The 19,535-nt window shown below is 44.0% G+C and overlaps 1 protein-coding gene across 2 annotated transcripts; it reads right to left on the reverse strand.

The window, feature by feature from the left end:
* Positions 1–8,065: 8,065 nt before the first annotated feature.
* Positions 8,066–17,587, reverse strand: LOC117763339 (circadian-associated transcriptional repressor). Of its 2 annotated transcripts, none has more exons than XM_034588375.1 (6): positions 17,320–17,587; positions 14,795–15,254; positions 14,351–14,426; positions 13,679–13,757; positions 11,080–11,206; positions 8,066–9,684 (listed from the first exon to the last, which is right to left on the reverse strand). In XM_034588375.1, the coding sequence occupies exons 2-6, from the start codon at positions 15,212–15,214 to the stop codon at positions 9,292–9,294; spliced, it is 1,095 nt and encodes a 364-aa protein (XP_034444266.1). In that variant the 5' UTR covers positions 15,215–15,254; positions 17,320–17,587; the 3' UTR covers positions 8,066–9,291. The 2 variants fall into 2 exon arrangements, with proteins under 2 accessions (XP_034444266.1, XP_034444267.1); XM_034588376.1 differs by having other exon boundaries at positions 14,795–15,256; positions 17,412–17,575.
* Between the last annotated feature and the right edge of the window lie 1,948 nt (positions 17,588–19,535).

The raw sequence follows: 19,535 nt of genomic DNA on the forward strand, positions 1-19,535 counted from the left end.
TGTTGATACACAAAAAATTAAAAAAATTGAACAAAATAATGAAATGAAAAAGCTCCTCCGTTGTGATGGAAGAAACAATCGTTTTCACAGGCTGAGTCATTTTCCTCTTGGTGATGACTAAACTGACAAGGTGTGTAAAGTTGGTGGTGTCGCCATGAGTTTAAGAAACAATATGAAAACCCCCCCACACATAAGATTTACATATAAAACTTTATTGCGGGGGCTGTGGCTGAGGGGGTAGAGCGGCCTTCCTCCAACCAGAAGGTCTGCGGCTCAAAGCCCAGCCCATGCCGAAGTGTCCTTGGGCAAGATGCTGAACCCCGAATGGCCCCTCAGAGATGTGCTTTCATGTTCACATTTTGAATAAAAATGAACACACAGCCGGATACATGTCATGGAATCAAGAGCGTTTCAAAGGGACTTGGGGGACCCCGGGCAAAAGGGACTTGGCCCTACATCAAACCATAGCGACCCCCCCCCCCCACCCCAGAAACACATAATACACATCATCGAATCTTCAAACTATTCTTTTATTATCAAAAGTAAAAAGCAAAGCACTTATTGTGTGTACATGGAAATAATAGTTAAGTAGTAAATTGAATGATTGCCAACCCCGGACACATCACACACGCATTTCGATGTTCTAGTCTTTAACCAAATCTCTGAAGTTATGATGCTTTTCAAAACAGAAAAATACTGACACGAGGCCTCGTTACGGAGGTTTGTAACCATGTAGTCTTTGCTCTCTGCTGTATGTAGCCAATCATAGAATTTAAGGGGATGCTCACAAAAGCTGCTATGGACCAAGCTGTTCTCAGGGGCTCTTGGTAATAGCCTGCTTTAGCCTGGGCTGTTGCAACACGTTAGCATGTTTGCATATTCTTTGGATTAATATTTCTCTCATAAAAAGTTGAAGGTGTTAAATCCGCAGCTGTCAGGCTGTAATGGCCAGTATCACACTGCTGGATGTCAGGTCCTTATTAGAGCATAGTGACACTACATCTCTACAGTAGTCTGTTCCTGTTTGATGACAACCCGTGAGTTACTGGCACCGGATGAGATGAGGGAAAAGATTTAGAGCACGCTCTGGTCACTTTGTCTGCCATGGGCCTGATGGAGTCAGTCCCCGGGCTGGTGACTGTAAATATTTCAGCCATGTCTCACTGCAACATGAGCCGAGTCTTTTGCAGCTTTGTCATGGGCAGAGAGTGAAGTGAGATGCCTTCCAGTCAGTCATTACAGATCGGTCTGAGCAGCATCTCGTGTAACAGAGTCGCCGCTGGTATGCTGGGATCAATTCTGTGGTCGACCAGCGACACAGGGCTGTGGGCTTATGAGATTCCAGCGGGCTCGCGGTGAGATGACCTGATGCGTGGTCCGTTGACACAGACAAATAAGGCGTCCAGTCACATATCAGACGCTGCATGTATTTACTGCAACACTAAACCGTGTCCTTCATCAGCAGAGATACAGATGTCTTTGAAGCAGCAGCAGACAGGAGGCCACACGGGAACATGTGATGTCGTCTGCAGGAGGCAGACAAACAACGATGATCCTCAGTAAATATTCACACAGGTAAATCTGAAGAGTGAGCTGTCAAAGTCACTTCTGAAAACAGATCATAAACATTAGGCCATGCGGGAACGTATTGATAACCGCATAGATTGCCTATTTGTAAAAATGGATTCCCTTGTTCACCACACCATTAGTACAAGTGATTCAATATATTTATATTTCCTTATCATTGAGCTGTTGAGGGTTATCAAGTAGCTCTACTCACAGTAGACCACACACATCACTTCTGGAACTGCACCATTAACTCACTCAGGTTGAAGTCATGTAACTGTTCATTGTTCATTTCTATGTGTGGAATTTAAAGCCTTCATGTGCAATCCAGGTACATTGTATATATTCTGCTCACACTGTTCACACTGCACTTATTATTTCTGCTCTATTCCTATATTTATATTTCCTTGTGTTTATATAATATATAATAAAGGATTATCTAATCTTATTTTTACAAGCTGCACAGCAGTGAGTTTGTTTTCCTTTGAGAGCAGTGCCACCTAGTGGTCAATACGAAGAGCTGATGATCCATTTCTTCTGTGTTTTTAAGTTACAAAGGATTCACATCAATGAGCCACAACATTAAATGAACATCAGAAATATGTTCAGAGAAGCAGTAATTAAACAGTTGAGCACAACCTAACCAGATGAATCCTGTTCGAACATGTGACAAACTAAATATTAATTGTGTATGAATGAATATTAAAAGCATTGCATAAATATTGCAACTATCACAGCACAACAACAAAACTGTGAGATCAAGCTCTCATTTATGTACAACAATCCACCATATGTCATATATTATTATTGCATGATCGTCCCTTTAGTTTTGTGTAATTATATTATACGTCTGATATCACAGCTGCTGTGTGCACACTGACAAATGTCAACAATACGTCTCCAGTGTTTCATAGTGGATCTTGTTTTCTATGAGCATCTGATCCTGGACGCTCGGGGAACACAGGCGTCAGAAGATCTGACAGCGGAGGCCGTGAATCTCTGGAAACAGACCTGGAGGCATTAATCTTGTATGTCAGCCTCTCACTTTATCTGTGTGATCATCGGGCCATTCTTTAGCTCCATGATCACTCTGGAAATGAGCTCCTGGAGGCTGCTTCCATTATTCATACCTACGAGAGCACGGCCTGCTCCCTATTCTTGGAGATGAGATTTAATGAAGGGGGGCCATATTTAGGCTCTGGGCTCTTGATATGTCACCGGCTGGTGTGTCTGTATCGGGGGTCTCATCGCCCCCCTCTGTGCTTCATCCTCAGCGATGTGCGTCCCCTGGACCTGCTGATGAGACTCCAGGGAGGGGACAGGTGGTGCACCTCAGGATGCTGAGGATGAATGGAGGACGCCCCTTCAGTTAAATTCATTAGATGACATCAAAGTTATGTTTTGCAGCTTTACAAACAACTGTGGATCTGGCAACGCTTTAAAGTGCAACACTGACTGTTTGTCTGGACACATACAATCTGACTATTGTTAGTCCTATTATTTCAATTATCATATTTATGATGAATCTTCCATTCATATTCCTGTTTACATCCTACAGAGCAGAGTCTGATTCTGACATCAAGCTGTTAGTAACTGATTATGTTGACGTCTGAAAATGCTGTGAAAACTCCAACAGGACGTAACTGTGATTAAGACGTATACATGTCTTAATCACAGCATAACAGTAGATTTCTTATATTGTCTGATTATTTATCTGATTGTGTGAAGTCGTTGTTGAAGAAATTGTCGTCCATACACTGGCTTTAATGCTGTAGTTGTTTTGCACATACAGTACATGTTTCAGGACATCCAGGTCCTGACGGAGTATCTCCTGTATATACTCACCCAGCGGGATGTGAGATCTGCCAGATGCACCGAGCTAAAATGCCTCTTGTAGGTTCTTTAAAAGGGATAGTTTGCTTATTCCAGGAAAATCAAAAGCCTCAGGAGAGCGGGTCGTGCTCCTCTGCTACAGGAGTAAGTGCAGGTAATTAGCCAGCAGTGTGTGGCAGGTTGTGGTGTGGGGGGGCTTGACGATGCCACACTCCCATAATTGGTCCCCGAGGCCCCGGCGGTGCACAGCTTGAAACACTGCATACAAATTAAACCCCATGATGAAGATGAAGCTTGTGGACAATGTTGAATCAGGGACAGCTGACCACACAATGAGAGCACACTGAGAAAGTGAATAATTTCCAATGTGATCATCATCATCTCTGCCGCGAACACGTGAAAAATTCAACAAGCCTTTAAATAGCCTCATGGACATTATTACATTACATTACATTTCATTTAGCTGACGCTTTTATCCAAAGCGACTTACAATAAGTGCATTCAACCATGAGGGTACAAACCCAGAACAATAACAATCAAGAAAGTACAATTTCTTCAAGAAAGCCAAACTACAAAGTGCTATAAGTAAGTGCCATTTAAGTGCTACTAAATTGTTAGTTTAAAATTGTATTCAAGGTATAGTCGGACATCCACTTACATATGATCAAGCTTTTTTCTCATACCTTTTTTCTGTGCAATGCATTTGTTTGAAATATGAAAAGCCTAAGATCTGAAGATATATCCAAATTCAATGTTGCTGGGAAGAGCCTCGCAGAAACAGCAACAGTGCTCTTTGAACATCTCTGCTGCTAAAAGGGCTGAGGATAACCTATTGAGGAGAGGCCCACTGCTGTCTGTACCAGGGATCAATGGGCGGGGGGGGGGGGGGGTCACTTGGCTCCGGAGACCAGGATATTCCTGCTGCAATATTAGGATGAAGCAGTAACTAGCCTCCTTTAAGTAGCATTGATTTACCCTAATAAATATATTGTACAATTTAGCTAATAAGCCATAAAAGTAAGCAAGACCAGACCTCGCCAGTGTTCATGCAAACTGCTCAGAAGTTTTATGGGAGACGCGACCAGCCCCTCCCTCAGTGGGAAGCAGATTGCAGCGGTGGTTGTGTCATCATTTGTGTAACCCGCTCTTCTAATAATTGAGCGGGGGATATTTTGGGTTCACGGCTCTCTCGTAATTAAAGGTGTTCAGTCCTCTGACAGATGAGAGACCATTATCTCTGTAGGGTGTGAATGAATTGGCCTCACGCTTCCTAACAACATAATGAGTTCCCTCTTTACTTTTGAGATCAGATGGAAATGTGTGACATTCTCATGCGAAGTTGCCGGGTGTTCTGAAACACGTTCTTCTCCCCTGCAACTCCTGCTGCTCTGACAACCGGTAAATCCTGGAGGAGGCCGAGTATTTGTTGTTCTGATGGAAACGTTTAGAAATTAGTCGATGGGCCTTGATTCTACGTCCAACGACTCAAGTGGTTATTAAGCTTTAAACCTCAATGCTGACAATCTGCTGATGGCAATTCAGTTATGGTCGCAAGTATTTAATTATGCTTGTGATGACTGTGTGGTCGTGGCTTCTTTTTTTTTTTCATAGTGCAGGTTTAAAGACTACAATCATGTGCGTCTAAGTGTTGAATCACAGGAGGATGTTGTTTTTTAAATGTGATTTTACAGCTTGAGGAATAAGGGTCTGCAGGGGAGATGCTGGGATTATCTCCCTGTAATTCACTACCTGAACCGAGGTTAATTAGACCCTGTTACATCCTGAAGTGACACCTAACGTTCTTTTGCCTTGGCGGTTGGGAGGTGACTTCACATCTGCCCCTTTCTGTCTGCGAGGACTTGAAGAAAATGAATTACATAGATACAGTGCATATAAATAACTGCAGCAAAGAGAAGCGCCGCCACCTTGGCTCCCGTTCAGCGTGGTGCTGCCTTGTCATTTCACAGTCAGCTGGAGCTCGAATCAAGGCTGATTTACAATGAAAGAGTAGCTGGAGATAATTAAGCTCTATTTATTATTCCTTCCGGCTTTTTTGCAATTTGGAAGAGCGGACCTGTTCTCCTCCCTCTCTCCCCTTTTCTCTCTCCCACTCGCCTTTCAATGTTTCAAACAAAAGACTCCCATCTCTGCTCCTCCAGTGGTGATTAGGCTTTGTAGTTGTTCCCACATGTGGGCCTCGAGGCAACTATACGCTGACATCAATCAGTGACCTCCCTGGACCTTTAAAATGGAGATGCGATTTCTGGTCCATTGTGTCATCAGGTGGAACATCGGCAGATAATTCTGGGTTCTGAGACCACTCACAAATTAAAAACATTCACTTATGGGGGTTTCTGGCACTTGCTGGCTTTTCTGTGCACGGGGCATGCTTCTAGTAATGCAGAGTATTTTTATGTTCACAAAATATGACAAGTATCCTCTGGAGAGAATTTTTAAAGAGCTTGGCCTTGTAGCCCTTTTTCTGTGCCCGACTTTCCTCTTTTGGTGTACATGCTTCTGGTAATGCATTTATTTTGGATATCTTTCACAATTAGAGTGTTTTTAAGTGCACCCATATTTGCATATCTGAAGATCCCTTGCCCTTTGTTTTCTGTGCAATTTCCACATCACATTTGAACCATTGGAAGCCATTTTACAACAACTCCCTTCACAGAGCCGTATGAGAGAGGTGTCTTTTTCTTTTTGTAGCTGCAGCTCTTTCTATCATTCATTACAATTTCCCTTTGCAGGGCGAGAGTGATGCAGCTCTGTGCCAGCCGCCTTCTGATACAGATGCTGTCAGGTCGACTGCGCACGTGAGTCCAGTGCCATTAGCCCTGCCCTGGGAGAGGGAATCTGGGGCAGAAATGCAGGGAAACAATGCTGTCTGGGTAATGGACCTCCAGTAAGCCACCCCTTTTAATCTGGAAAATGAGACACGTGACTATACACTGCAATTTAGAGAACGACGCATCAAGAAAGAAAAAAGTGGAAGACCTGAACTATCTCCATAATGACATCGCAAATTGTTTCCCAGACCACGGTACCCCCCCCCCCCCTCAAACTTCAGTCATAGCTCCTGAGATATCTGACATTGACGGATGGTCCTGCAAATCTTTTTTCAAATTACCTCTGACAGAATAAGAGTGACTCCAAAGCAGCTTCATTTGGGAAAAGAAGAAAATAGTTCATGCTAATGTATTCTCACACAGGATGGACTCTGTGTTTGTGAGGTTTTCACCTATAGATGGCAGTGTTCGGTTTTAGATTTGGGGACACCAGTCATTTCAAGACTACTTTGCAGAAATACCCTTTTTTTTCTTCTTCTGGCAGTGAAGGTATAATTTCTTTGAGGCGCAGTTTATCGTGCAGCTCCAGGCAGCGGGAATCGTCTCTTTCATCACACTGAACTTTGGAAAGTTAGCTGCTGCTGTAACGAATGTAGGTCACAGAGCACAGTCCAACACTTCTCTCCAGCAGACATTTTTAAATCATGTTTTATACATGCAGAGGTTTTCCAATGTTTTCTTTCTCTGAAAATGATGCTTGTCTATCTGTCATTACCTCTATTATTTGTATTATTCCATGAGAGAGATGAATGTGTTGTATCTCAATAGGGAGATAATATAGTTCATTGTTCTCTGCGTCACTTGGCTGATTGAACATCTTCACAGTCATCTCATGTTATTCCTTTATAAAAGGTGTAGTGATGAGACTTCCTAACTACCTCACCTCTCTTCTCTCATTTAAATCTGGTCACTACAGCACATGATCCAGTAACTACAGCACCTTAGATATCCCCCACGCTCACTCTAATGTCTGCAGAGCTGTGTTCAGCTGTTATGCACCGTTTAAATAAAACAGAGACGGGAGACTACAGTCTAACATTCCCCTTGGTGGATTTTAAGTCTTCGTTATCTGATGTTTTACAAGATTCATGTTTTAATTAAGTCCTTGTTGTGCTGCTTTTATTTTCTGATTGTGAATCTTTCCTGTTCTCATGTTTCTCTTGAAAAAGAGAGTAAAAATCTCAATGACTCTGCCCAGATTAACCAAAAATCTAATAAAGAAATAGCAATAAAATTAAAAAATATAGTTGTAGCTATGCAGACTGGTTTGACTGCAGGCTTACGAAAGTACTTTCCTGTGTGAGAATGGAAATAACCGAAGCCAACCTCCCCCGAGTGGCAACACTTTCTTAGAAACATGAAGTGATACCACGCTGGCATATTTCACTGCACTTCTGTAAAACCATTTCACTTACAGCAGAACTGTGCTGAAAATTACATCCTCCTCACAAACAATAAATCCTATTATTCATTTGGGAACTAAGCCTCGCTTGAAGTGTTCCCAGTCAGCCCACCCTATAATTGCTCTACCTGTGATATATACCAGGTAGGGGTTCTTTGATGGTGGATTGACTGGCTTTAGATCTTATAGTTGAGACTTAACAATGGGGTTTTTTCATGTCCTTTGCCGACACAGTTGGGTCTTTTCCCTGTGTCTTACCCTTTGAATTGTGCCTTTTATGCTGTAACAAAGTGGTGCTGAATACGACGCTTAACGTAAAGGTGAAAGAGCTTGAGTGCAACACGATTGCAGGTTCTCTACATTGATGGTAACTGCGACCAGGCTGCGCACGGGAAACACACAAAAAAAAAGGCAATTTGCATCAAACAAATATAACCACATTTATTTTGAAAGTATAAAATTTCACACTATAAAGGCCACTTTTCAGGGTAAATCGACAACCTTTCTGTAAGATTTACACAGAGAAACACCTTGTTGCTCTCTGCTGGTCTAGCATACTGCCCAGTTCTGTGGCAAAATAATTATAAATCGCTCTACTCCACCACAGAAAGTAGTTGGCAAGATCTGAATAACTTAATCGATACAGGAAAATGGCAGGAGCGTGAGAATTCCTGATTTGTACATCCCACAGAGGAGCAGGTATTCTGAATGGTTCTCTCTCTCTCTTTATCAAACCAGCTTACAGGCACAGCTTGACATTACAGGCACTGTTTGCCTTCGACTGGGAAACTCAAAAAACGAAATCTGCAGTTGACATTCTTTACAATGGCACCAGTCAGGCCACAATAGCGTCCCCATGGAGAGAGCATCCTCTGTTTGTACAAGCGGGACGGCTCGTACGGCAAACCTCGCTGTCAGGGGCTGACGGGCTCACTGCTGCGGATAACTAGCGTTCACATTCCTACTCAATAACCATGACGTGGTGCCCACTGAGGTAGAACAGTTGTACCAAAAGACTTATTTATAAAGTATACAAATGAGTAACAGTCACATCAATAAACTTAAAAGTGGAGTGGGTGGTGGGTGGGTGGGATTACATCACATTTCACCGATGTTTTCAGCACAACAATATGTAGACCACTGACATGTCTGGATATCTGAAATACTCCCTTCAAGCACCATCTACTCCTGCAGCTCTTTCCCTTTCTGACATAATGGCGTTTTCACAGATAGTCAAGCTGTATTATTGCATCTACAAGCCAGTGGGAACAATTCACTCGTGAAATCACAAGCTTCGGTGATCCCGCCATGGTGAAATCTATCCTTCCCACTCTAACACACGCTATTCAAGAGTGCAAACGGGGGGGAAAAAAACAAAAAAAACAAAGAGAATTCAACCAAAGGGAACTAAAGCAGACACTTGTCATGTCACAGTGGGCACATTCCCATACAGAGAGCACAACGTGTTTGTCGACACTCCTTCCACATTAAAGAGGAAAATGTGACGTCCCTTTTGAAGGCTACCGTTTTCCCCCTGAAGGCTGGAATGGGCTAAGCAAGCTGACTGGCTCCAGGCAAGGTGGGCAAGGCAAGGCCGGGCTGTGCAGTGCTAACAGCTGGACACCCAGCCCTCTGTGTGGACTAGGACCAGCTGCTGTCCATCAAACCCCGTGTCTCCCTGCGGGTGATGATGCTTTCTGTCGATTTAAGGAGCCTCTCTAGGCAGGGCGCGTTGATTTTGCCAGGCGGAAGGCCCCGCGGCACAGAGTCTGTCTTAGTGTGGGCGTCTGTGCTGGAGGACACAGCGTTAACCTGGGTAAGGTCTCTGTCTCTGGGGGGCAGCAGGTGCCTGGGGCCAGCCTGGGCCTGCTCTGCTGTGGGGGAGCAGATGGGTGACGTGTGGAGCCACTTCAGGTTATTGGCGGAGTAGGCTCCACCAGGAGTGAGGTCGGTGACTCTCAGGGCTTTGGCACCGACTGGGGGATCGCTCACGGGGACTGGGCTCTCGGCTGCAGTGGCGTTCACTGGCGACAGCTGTGGGGAAAGAAGAAAACATGATTTAGTTTAATTCATTTACTAATTTATAAGCCAGGATCAATGGCCCCTGAGTAACAACAAAACTCTACATTTGTCAGAGCAATACAACAATCTGATGTTCTCATCTGATATTTAAGGCACGCCCAAAAAAAGTATTTCTAAAAAAAGCCACTGGAATTTAAATTTTTCCAGCAGTGGTCCCTCCCCAGTCCTCCAGTCTGACCCAGAAATGATTTGATGAAAAGGCTGACACCAACACACCAGCACCGCTCCTCATAGGGACTGTCTTGGAATAACTGATTGATTGGCCACTTGGGGGCAGTGTGACAAGCTGCTAATACAACACTGATAGATCATCAACTCTTCAGTTTGTTAGAAAACACTTGTTGGCAAACACTTGCCGATTTACAATTGAAGTAGACACAAAGCGACATTGGCGTTCGTCCGGAGCTGTGAACAACATATTAGCAAAACTAATATTCACGATTCTTTTAGCTCCTTTTTTGGTCTAACAAATCACCAAAAATCTCTGTCTCTGGCATTTGTGGCTACATATTAAAATCTGTTAACCCTTGTCTGGTGTTTGGAGCCTGGACAGGGAGCATACTGTGGATTAATCGAATATGTATTGTGGCTGAAAACATCCCCTTGATAAAATCGTAAAGACGTCGGCTGTAAAATGTGAAAAATGAGCTAAAAGAAATAAAAATGCTGTGTAGAGCAAAGAACTGGAGATTTGGATGATAACTCCCTGGGCATTGGTCATTATAAGAGATAATTTTAACGTTATAAATAGTCCTATGTTTATATAAAATATTAATTATATCAAATTTAAAGTTACAGCTTTTGTATTATGAACCTATTATAAACATCGTCTCTGTGTTGACTGGAACTAAATCAGTACCTGTTTAATGAAGGGCGTGTCAGGATTAGCCATATAAATCCTCACTGCTAAAAAATGCGGAGGAATGTTCCAGAGCATTCTGACCTTTCTTATTCCCATAGGAACACTCCTTCAAAAACTACCTGTTCTCCTCAACCATTGTTCTTAGCGAACCTGAGACTGCAGTAATACCTCAGTAAAAATAGCCTTTAATCCTCCCTGTCCCAGACCTGTGATTAAATAACAATTGATATTTTAGTCCCTCCTTCACTGCACTGTCAGCATGTGTTCTTGGCAGCAGACCATGTCACAGCAAAGAACTGTTACACAACAGTTCTGCTCCTCGCTCCCCCCCCAACACACACACACACACACACACACACACACACACACACACACACACACACACACACACACACACACACACACACACACACACACACACACACACACACACACACACACACACACACACACACACACACACACACACACACCTTTACCTTTACCTTCAGTTTCTTGGTAGGAGCGGCTTTCTCCGTCTGCGTGACAGCAAGTTGGTCTTGGAGTTTTACGTTAGGGAACCAGCTCTTCAGCATTTCCTCCATTTTAAGAATGATATTAATGTATTTCTCTCTGAAAAATGAAACGGAAAGAGAGGAGGAGAGAAAGAAACCAGAGAAACATTTGGTCAAGCAGTGAATCCGAGTAATCAACCAAAACAATTCTCTTCTCTGAAATCTCATTTCTCCAACACGCTCACACAGGAAATATGCAATCCTGAAAAGCCCATGAACACTTGCACACATTTAGCAAAGGCTTTGCCGCATGAGTGTGTGTGTGCTGGGAGGGGAGGAGGGGAATGATTGTCTTAAGTACATTTCTCACATGTTTTGAGCGCACACGTGGCATGATGCATAATAGTTCTGCTCGCTTCTAAATATAAACACTAAAGCCACAACGGTCTCCAGCAGTGTCACTGAGAAAACAAACTCCCCGCGCTGACGCAGGTCTCGTCGGAGGTGGGCACAGAGCTGCGTCCCATTTACCAGTTAAACCCAGATGGTGGGTAGGGATTAGCCTGTGTCATATGATCAGGACCTTCATGCTATACTCCATTCAGGGCATGTTAAATTCATGTGAAAGATTATCCGCCACGGCGACTGCTAAAAAAGTCACTTTGATCCTATCTGCCATTGTGTTGCGGCGGGGGCTGCCAGCTGGCAACACAGAGAAAGCACGGGGAGCGATGCAGCGAGGGAGGGAGGGGTGCAGTCCACCTTCCAGCCTCTGCCCCTGCTGTCTGCAGGGGATGCTGCCACACCCACTCTTTGTCTCCCATATGAGGGCAGCAGCTGGTGGGTGAGGACTCCAATTAGTTTGTGCCACACTCAGCAGCACTTTATTATACGTCAGTGCACCTTGATGCAGAGGCTCACGGCCAGTTTCGGCCCAGCAGGACACACTTTGCTTTCCCTTCACTCTGCTTCCCCTACAGAAATCGGCCAGGGTGCTTTACATTGAGGGCTAAATGGTCCCAGACGCGGTTATTTCATTTACAGACTGTCAGCTTTATATTGTATGGACATTATTGTCTTGTGCCATTGTTCCAATTTATATAATTTGGTTACTCTGTCGATCAAGAATCTTGCTAGACACGTTTTTTGATTTGTGATTATCACTCGTTCCAGCTTTAAGAATGTGAAGGATTCCTGCTTTTATATCATTATAAATTGGACAAAACATTTTGAGCGTGTCACAGTGAGCTCTGAAAAAATGATGATGGGTATTTTGTTGAGATTGTTAGGATGGTTTTTGCTTTTGTGTTTTTCCCGAATGCAATATCAAGTACTCAACATTCATTTTATTCTTTTATATGTATCTTTATATGGATTTTACATATCGTCATGAAAACTGTTTATCAGAAAATATTCTTATTGATAATATGATATTGATTTAATTACACAATTTCTGATGGTAAAGCACCTAAAAAAGGTTGCAATTTACTAATGTATCATGTAAAACAGATTTACAATATCAAACCCTTTGATAAATGATCACGTTACAGAGACTAAAAGACTTTCTCCTCACAGGGGTGATATACTCCATTATGCTGTCTGGCCAGTGGAGAGCTAATCAAGCAGACACAAGTGTGCTGCTCCCACAGTGGAGCCTGTTACATTTTTAACAAGATGGCCAGCTATAGTGAAACCCAGCCATCCTAGCAGTAAATTCATCCTGAACGTGTGGGGGTAGCGACTCCTCGCAGGGCAACCTGCTGTGAACCACGAGTCACAGACATTCTGGAGACCAATTTCACCTACGGATAGCAAGGGCCATTTCTAGCTGTTATAATTAAGTGCAATATGGTGGTTGAATGTAGTTGTTGCTTTAGAGCAGCTCAGAAGCGAAAAATAGGCTTTTTAATTCAGCCAACATAAAATTTGTGTAAAAACAAGACTAGGTAAAGCACTGATACATCTCAAAATGCATCTGCTTATATATACACATGTATATATATGCAAATATAGGGCTGGATTAATGTCACATTATTCTTTCTTTTAATTTGTAAAGACTCATTTTGCTCCTGAGCGAAGGTTGTGGTTTTATACTCTTCATTATGAAAAGAGAAAAACACTTTACAACTTTTTACAAATCTGACATCAATGATAAACATCATGTTGCGATAATTATTACCCATTTATGTTTGGTTTTTATCTGTGTTTGTTTGTTAGCAGGATCACACAGAAACTACTGGACGGATCACCACGGAACTTAGTGAAAGGATGCAGGATGTGTCAGCGGATCCACATCAGGGGGCAGATCCAGGAATCTTTTTACTACTCATTTAACATTAAGTTGTTGTTTCGTTTGTTTCTCAGAGAATACTTTATGGATGTTGAAAAAAAAAAAATGATTAGGGGACGGATATTTATTCAATTTGGTCTTTTCATAAAGGGACTGTTAGGCCTCTGTGGAGGTATGTGCTCTACTGAGAGCTATTCTATTTTATACTGTTTATATATGTAGGAAATATATCGAACAATAACATGACAGAGCCCATTGTTGCACGCAGACCAGTATGTGGGTCGTGCTGAGGACACTTACCCCATGCAGGGGTTCTGCAGAACACCCATGATCCTCTGAATCCTGTCCATCGCCACACTCTCCTGGAAACTGCTGAGTCCTGGAAAAGAAGAAAGTTGTACCATGAGCCGCATGAAACGTGCTGACAGCAGGGCCGACTCTGCGGAGCAGATGGGTTGTGTGAACTGTGTGTAAAGGGAACAGACTCCCTGCCTCTGTGGCCAGGAAGTGTTGGGTCACACAAGGTTTTGGTTTGACAAAGATCCCAAACTAAGCAGTTTCACAGCCTGTCTGAACATGGAGCTGTCTTCCAGAGGACTGCGTTGCACCTATCGGACAACTCACAAATAGCAGCTGTTTTTCTGGAGACGGTTGTACAGAGTGTTCTCCCTCTCACTGCCAATTTACAAGCAACTCTGAAATGAGACATTTCTCATTTCCAACTGGTGAAATTTTTTTTTAAGCGGTGGAGTTCTTTATAGAGAACACGCTCCATTACAGAAGTTGGACGGGCGTACAAGTGAGCAAATACTTGTGGTTAGTATGGCACACTGTCTATCAGGTCTATTGTTTTTCTCCGAGCCACAAGAAGGACAGTGAACCAAGAGAGACAGGCTGAGGAACAGAGGTCATTGTTAAACAGTGTGAATCTACTGAGAAAACAGAAGAAAAGATAAGAAATGACAGACTTACGTTCTCTGTATCTCCCTGAACGAAGGCCATTCAAGATTAATGACAGTGGGTGAATGTAGCATTGTAGCTCCATGCACTGAAAAGGAAAACAGATAATTTTTAAGTGATATCGCTGCCAAAATGTGATGAAAAAACATTTAAAATCCTGATATCATTGATTCAAAGTGCTCAACGTGACTTAAATAACTCTAAATTCCTTCTGCTATTCAGTTTATTGAATGTTTGATTCATGACTCAGGGACTCGAGCTCTTCCGAAGAATAACTGCATGTCTAATTATGCCTAAAGACTGGAAATGACATGCATGAAATGTTCAGTGAAACCAGCAGGGGAGTCAATCTAGGTGACAGGGCCCGCTCTAGTTTTGCCGACACCGTCAACCACCTTTTGTGGGAAGAGGACACTCATCATGGGGGGGGGGGGGGGGGGGGGGGGGGGGCCTCACCTTACTGCTGAAAATTCGGTCTCTCTCCGACATGTTGGAAATGAGCTGCCGTTCCTCGCACTCCTCTTCCGCGGAGCTGCGAGGTCTCTTCAGTGCTTGTTGGGCATTTCTGCCGTTCGCTTTTTCACCTTGGTGTGTTTTACACAGTCCAATGGCGATGTCGTATGTCTCTGTGCGGCCGGGGGAAGATCCCCGGCTGGAGGCCTCCCTGACCTCGCTCCAGTCACTCTCTTCCCCCTTCATCTCGCTGCTTTGGCGGCAGCTGGCGTCAGACGGACCCAGGTGTGTCGGGCTGCTTGGGGACGGAGGAGCCTCTGTCTGGCTGAGCTCTCTGGAACAGTCAAACTCTCGTTCGCTCTCATTGTCCTCGGTGTCACTAGCCAGCCAGTCAATGGAGGTGTCCGAATCTGTAGCAGACATCCTTGGCTGCAGGCTCTAACTAGCACTGACCATCACTGACCTGACAGAGAGAGGAAACCAGCGTTACTTTGATGCAACAACAGAAAGTAGTGAAAAGCAGCAGGCAGCGCAGAAGTGAAGATGAGAAACTGTAGTAGCTTAAATCTAATCAGCAGCCATCAGGAAATGTATGTGAAATATTGAAATGTGCAGGTTTGTGTGGATAAAAAAATCCTCCTGCCAACCCAGCAGACATGAACAGAGGAAGAGACGCAGCCGGGCGGTCGGAGCAGATGGTGGCTCTGAGAGCAAAGTTGTTGAAACCACAATGATCTGTCTGTTTTGCAGAAGCAACACCTGAGCCAGTAAACACACACGGGCTGCAATCAAAAGCAAATGCCAAACACCCGAGTGTCCACAACAACCCAAGGCCTCCGGCGTCTTTATTGTCACTGTAAATCTCCACGCCGCGACGCCACACACAGGAGCACATCTCAACATTTTATATATCAGCGGCCAGCTGTTCCCATCGCACTCATTCATAAACACTGTAAGGTTGTTTATTCAGAAAGAGGGGGCAGGGGTCTGATACCATGACGACCAGCGCTTCAGACTGCAGGCCTTCCATCAACACAAGTGACACTTGTGGGGGGGGGGATTTTAGAAAAAGAGAAAGTGGCACTGTGTGTTCCCAACATGAAGATGGTGCCTGGTGGAGTAAAACTCCTCAGACTAAATGCTCTTCTTCACAGATGCTCAATGGGGATCTGTCCATCTCTCCAGCACTGACTGCTAGATAATGGAAGGGAGATCAGCGTTGTCAGCACACAGATTACTTCTGGTGGCTGTATAGTGAACGCCTGGTATGTCATTTGGTTTGCTGTGATATTTGAGGGCAGGAGACTTTAATTGCTCCCTGGCTCTTTGTCTCAAGACGACGGCCACCTTCTGATCTTACTGTTGCTGAGGAGGGTGGAGCGGGGGTTTACTGATTTTACAAGTTCTAACGTTACACAAACACAGAAGACACAAAGGGGGAACATTTAGACGCGTCCGATTGCTGGTTGTCATATGGTCTCTGGGTAACTGTGACCACGCACGGCTCAGCAGTTTTACCGAAAACAAAACAAAAAGGTCCAAAGACGAGGCCAAGGGAACAGATTTAAATACATTTATCTGAATATGAAGATTTCTAAAACGTACAGAGGCAGAGTTTCAAGAAACTAATATGCACTTCAAGGAGTATACACTTGAAAAGATTAAAAGAAGCAGCAAGTAACACACAGGTTAATCAGAAGAAATAGTTTAATCTCATTAAAAGCAGTGGATGAGCAAAGTATTTATGGTCAAACTTTTGTGGCACATGTATCTACGCCACACTAATCCGATCTGTAATAAGAAGTTGATCTCAGTCAAAAGTGATGCTTCTCTACAAGAAGAGAAATCAATGCAATATCAGTGAGAACCCAACATTCTCTTCCTAGATTAAAATCAAATTGTATTCGGGATATTCAATTCATCCTAAAATATAGTCGTTTTTATCACTGATTTGACTCTAATAACATCATACACCACATAGGCCTAAACAACTTCCAATATCCCCTGATATACATTCAAATTCACACATTTATATTTATATACAAGACATAATTGATTAGAAGAACCCTACCCTTATTATCTCTCTGTTTCCATCTACCTGTGTAGGTGGGGCAGCTGGATAGAGATGTCCACCACTCAACACGTACACTGATTATTTATTAAAAAATGGACACAAACACGAATCATATGAAATAGAAATTCAGCATCCAGGGGTTCAGCATCTGTCCTCGCCGGCTAGTAGTACAATGTTCGGATCAATCCGCCTGACCGCAGCTTTCACATCAGTAACAGGCACAAAAGACTTCCTCATCAGTCATAGTAAATTTGGCAGCGCACACAGTGAAGGTTACATAAAACTACACTCACACACACACATGTGATTATCTCCATCACGACAGATCTGAAATATCACATCATTATTAATATCATCATTCCAGCCGCCACGAATTAAGCGCGAGCGTCATCGAGTCAAATTCCTCTGGATGATTTTTTAAAAAAAATAAAAAAATAAACAAACGTGATTTCACCTCCGCACGCGCGCGTAATCGATGCAGTTGATCCGGATGCTCCGGGGTGATCGTGGGGATGCGAGGCGGCCGGAGGTGGTGCAGCCTACCTTTCCCCTCAGGATGGAGCGGCTGGTTCCTTTGTTCGGCGGTAAATCCTGCAGGACGCGTCGGCCTCTCCGAGCAGCTGATGTGCGGGACGTGCGGCGTGTGAGTGAGCGAGCGCAGGAGCCAGGACACAGCCAGCGGAGCGCGCCCGTGTTGCTTCTCCCAGCGCAACGTGTCTGGGAGGGCGGGACCGCGGCGCGCCGCCTCCCCCATTGGCTCCGCGGTCGACCCCCGCCGACCAATCCGCGTCCCCCCCGAGCACGGCCGCGCAGCGATAGGCGGGGGCCGTTTACATATGCAAATGTCATGGAAATGACACAAACACGTGGACACGCGGATCGGTTTCATTTCAACGAGCCACGGGCGGAAAGTCAACCCGGGGCTGGGTTCGGTCACTGTGCAGGTATTCTTCATCGTCATATCACCCACACCATGGGGATGAAGATGAAGATGATGGCTGACTTGTGGCATGTCAGTAATCTGAGCGGCCTGCTCCTCACGCACAGTCAGCAAATTCAGGAACAACTGAGATGGCCCGTGCACGAGTTTGTTCCAGGACACTTGAGCAGACTATATTTAAATAAATAATCTCCGCTCATCTGTTGGACAATCATTTGATTACGGTTATAATGCAGATTAGATCTCACTCAAATAAAAATAGCAATACTACACTATAGAAACAAACATCAAACAAGAAAATGTACTTTGATGTCAAAAGTATAAGTATTTATTATATATAGACAGACCCCTGTCAGTGTTATTACTGGATCCTAATTTTGACTCTTCAATATGAGCGGTAAATCAAACATTTTGTGTTTGAATTGTAGTAACTACAGCTTTGGGGAAATGCAAAGTACAATGTTTCCCTCTGACATGTACAAGAGCTGAAATATAAAGAAGCATACAATTTAATAAATACGTAAAGTAAAGTACTCTCAAAAGTATACTTTACTACAATAATTTGTAGATTTTCTTCATCCTTACATTTCAAATGAAAAGTAAGTTACAATGTTTTCCTCTGAAATGTAAAGGAAGTACCTCAAAATGATACCATAGTATAATTACACAGTGGATTGAAGTATACTTATACTATACTACTTAGTAATTATTCTTCAGTGCCTATACATGACAAATGAAAAGCTACAATCTTTCCTCTGAAATGTAAAAGAGCAGAAATACGATGAAGCATATAATGGAAATATTCAAGTTACGTACACCTACCGGAAAATTATACTTAATTACCACAACCACCTGAATAAATGTACAGGGGAAATTCACATGTATGAGTCATGAGAGGTCTCTGACTGGTGAGGAATGAGGAAGAATTGCATCATGTTGTTGATCTTTAAAAGCTGCCGCCTATCGATCCTTTTACAAGCTTTACTTTCTGTAACTGGTGATGCAGTCGACATGCAGTGTGTGTTCGGGCTGCATCTCTTTTTTTCCTTTTTTTTTTGGGACACAGTGGCGGTAAAGGCGTGACTCACAGGACCTCTGTTTGACTGCCTGAGAGGGAGGGATTAGGAGCACTCAGTCAGACGAGGATCCTGAGCCTGGAGCCAGTGAGTCACGAACCCTCTCGCAGCAAACAAGGTCACGTGTGCTCGGGAGACACCCACCAGACTCCTCACCTCGTCTCCCCCCCCCCCCCCCCCCCCCCCCCCCCCCCCCCCCCCCCCCCCCCCCCCCCCCCCCCCACGATTGAGGATGGGGTCAAAACCGAATTTGAGACAATGCATTTTGCAGAGTGAACAGGTCACATGGGCAAATCCAAAGGCGTGTGTGTCGTTGTTGACAGAGGCAGAGAGGCTGCCCAGACTCTTTTTAACAACTGGGTGCAAATCTGTCAGACATAAAATGCATGAGGACGTCTTGGAGCGTCTTCTGAGCTTTCTGTAAAGAGGCTGTGCCATGGTAATTAGATTCTAAGAGCATTTTATGGTTAAGTGATCATAGGGGAGCGTATGTGGCTACGTTTGTTTTATGTGCAGCTGTCAGAATGAGGAGCAGCAGGACAAGGGCACCCACAGCCCAGTGTCCTGACTGCGGTGTCTCGCTTTTAATCACATCCTGCACCCTCAGACACCAGAGCACCCATGAAGCCGGCCGAGGTGGCACGCCTGGCACTA

Source organism: Hippoglossus hippoglossus, chromosome 6, assembly GCF_009819705.1.
Source record: "Hippoglossus hippoglossus isolate fHipHip1 chromosome 6, fHipHip1.pri, whole genome shotgun sequence".
Taxonomy (NCBI): domain Eukaryota; kingdom Metazoa; phylum Chordata; class Actinopteri; order Pleuronectiformes; family Pleuronectidae; genus Hippoglossus; species Hippoglossus hippoglossus.

What these genes read in the sequence shown, in the direction of transcription:
- LOC117763339 (XM_034588375.1), bottom strand. Translation starts at nt 15,214, where the DNA reads ATGTCTGCTACAGATTCGGACACCTCCATTGACTGGCTGGCTAGTGAC. An exon ending in ACCGAATTTTCAGCAGTAAG is followed by an intron (nt 14,427 to 14,794) that starts GTGAGGCCCCCC and finishes TTTCCTTTTCAG; the next exon opens with TGCATGGAGCTACAATGCTA. An exon ending in TTCAGGGAGATACAGAGAAC is followed by an intron (nt 13,758 to 14,350) that starts GTAAGTCTGTCA and finishes CTTCTTTTCCAG; the next exon opens with GACTCAGCAGTTTCCAGGAG.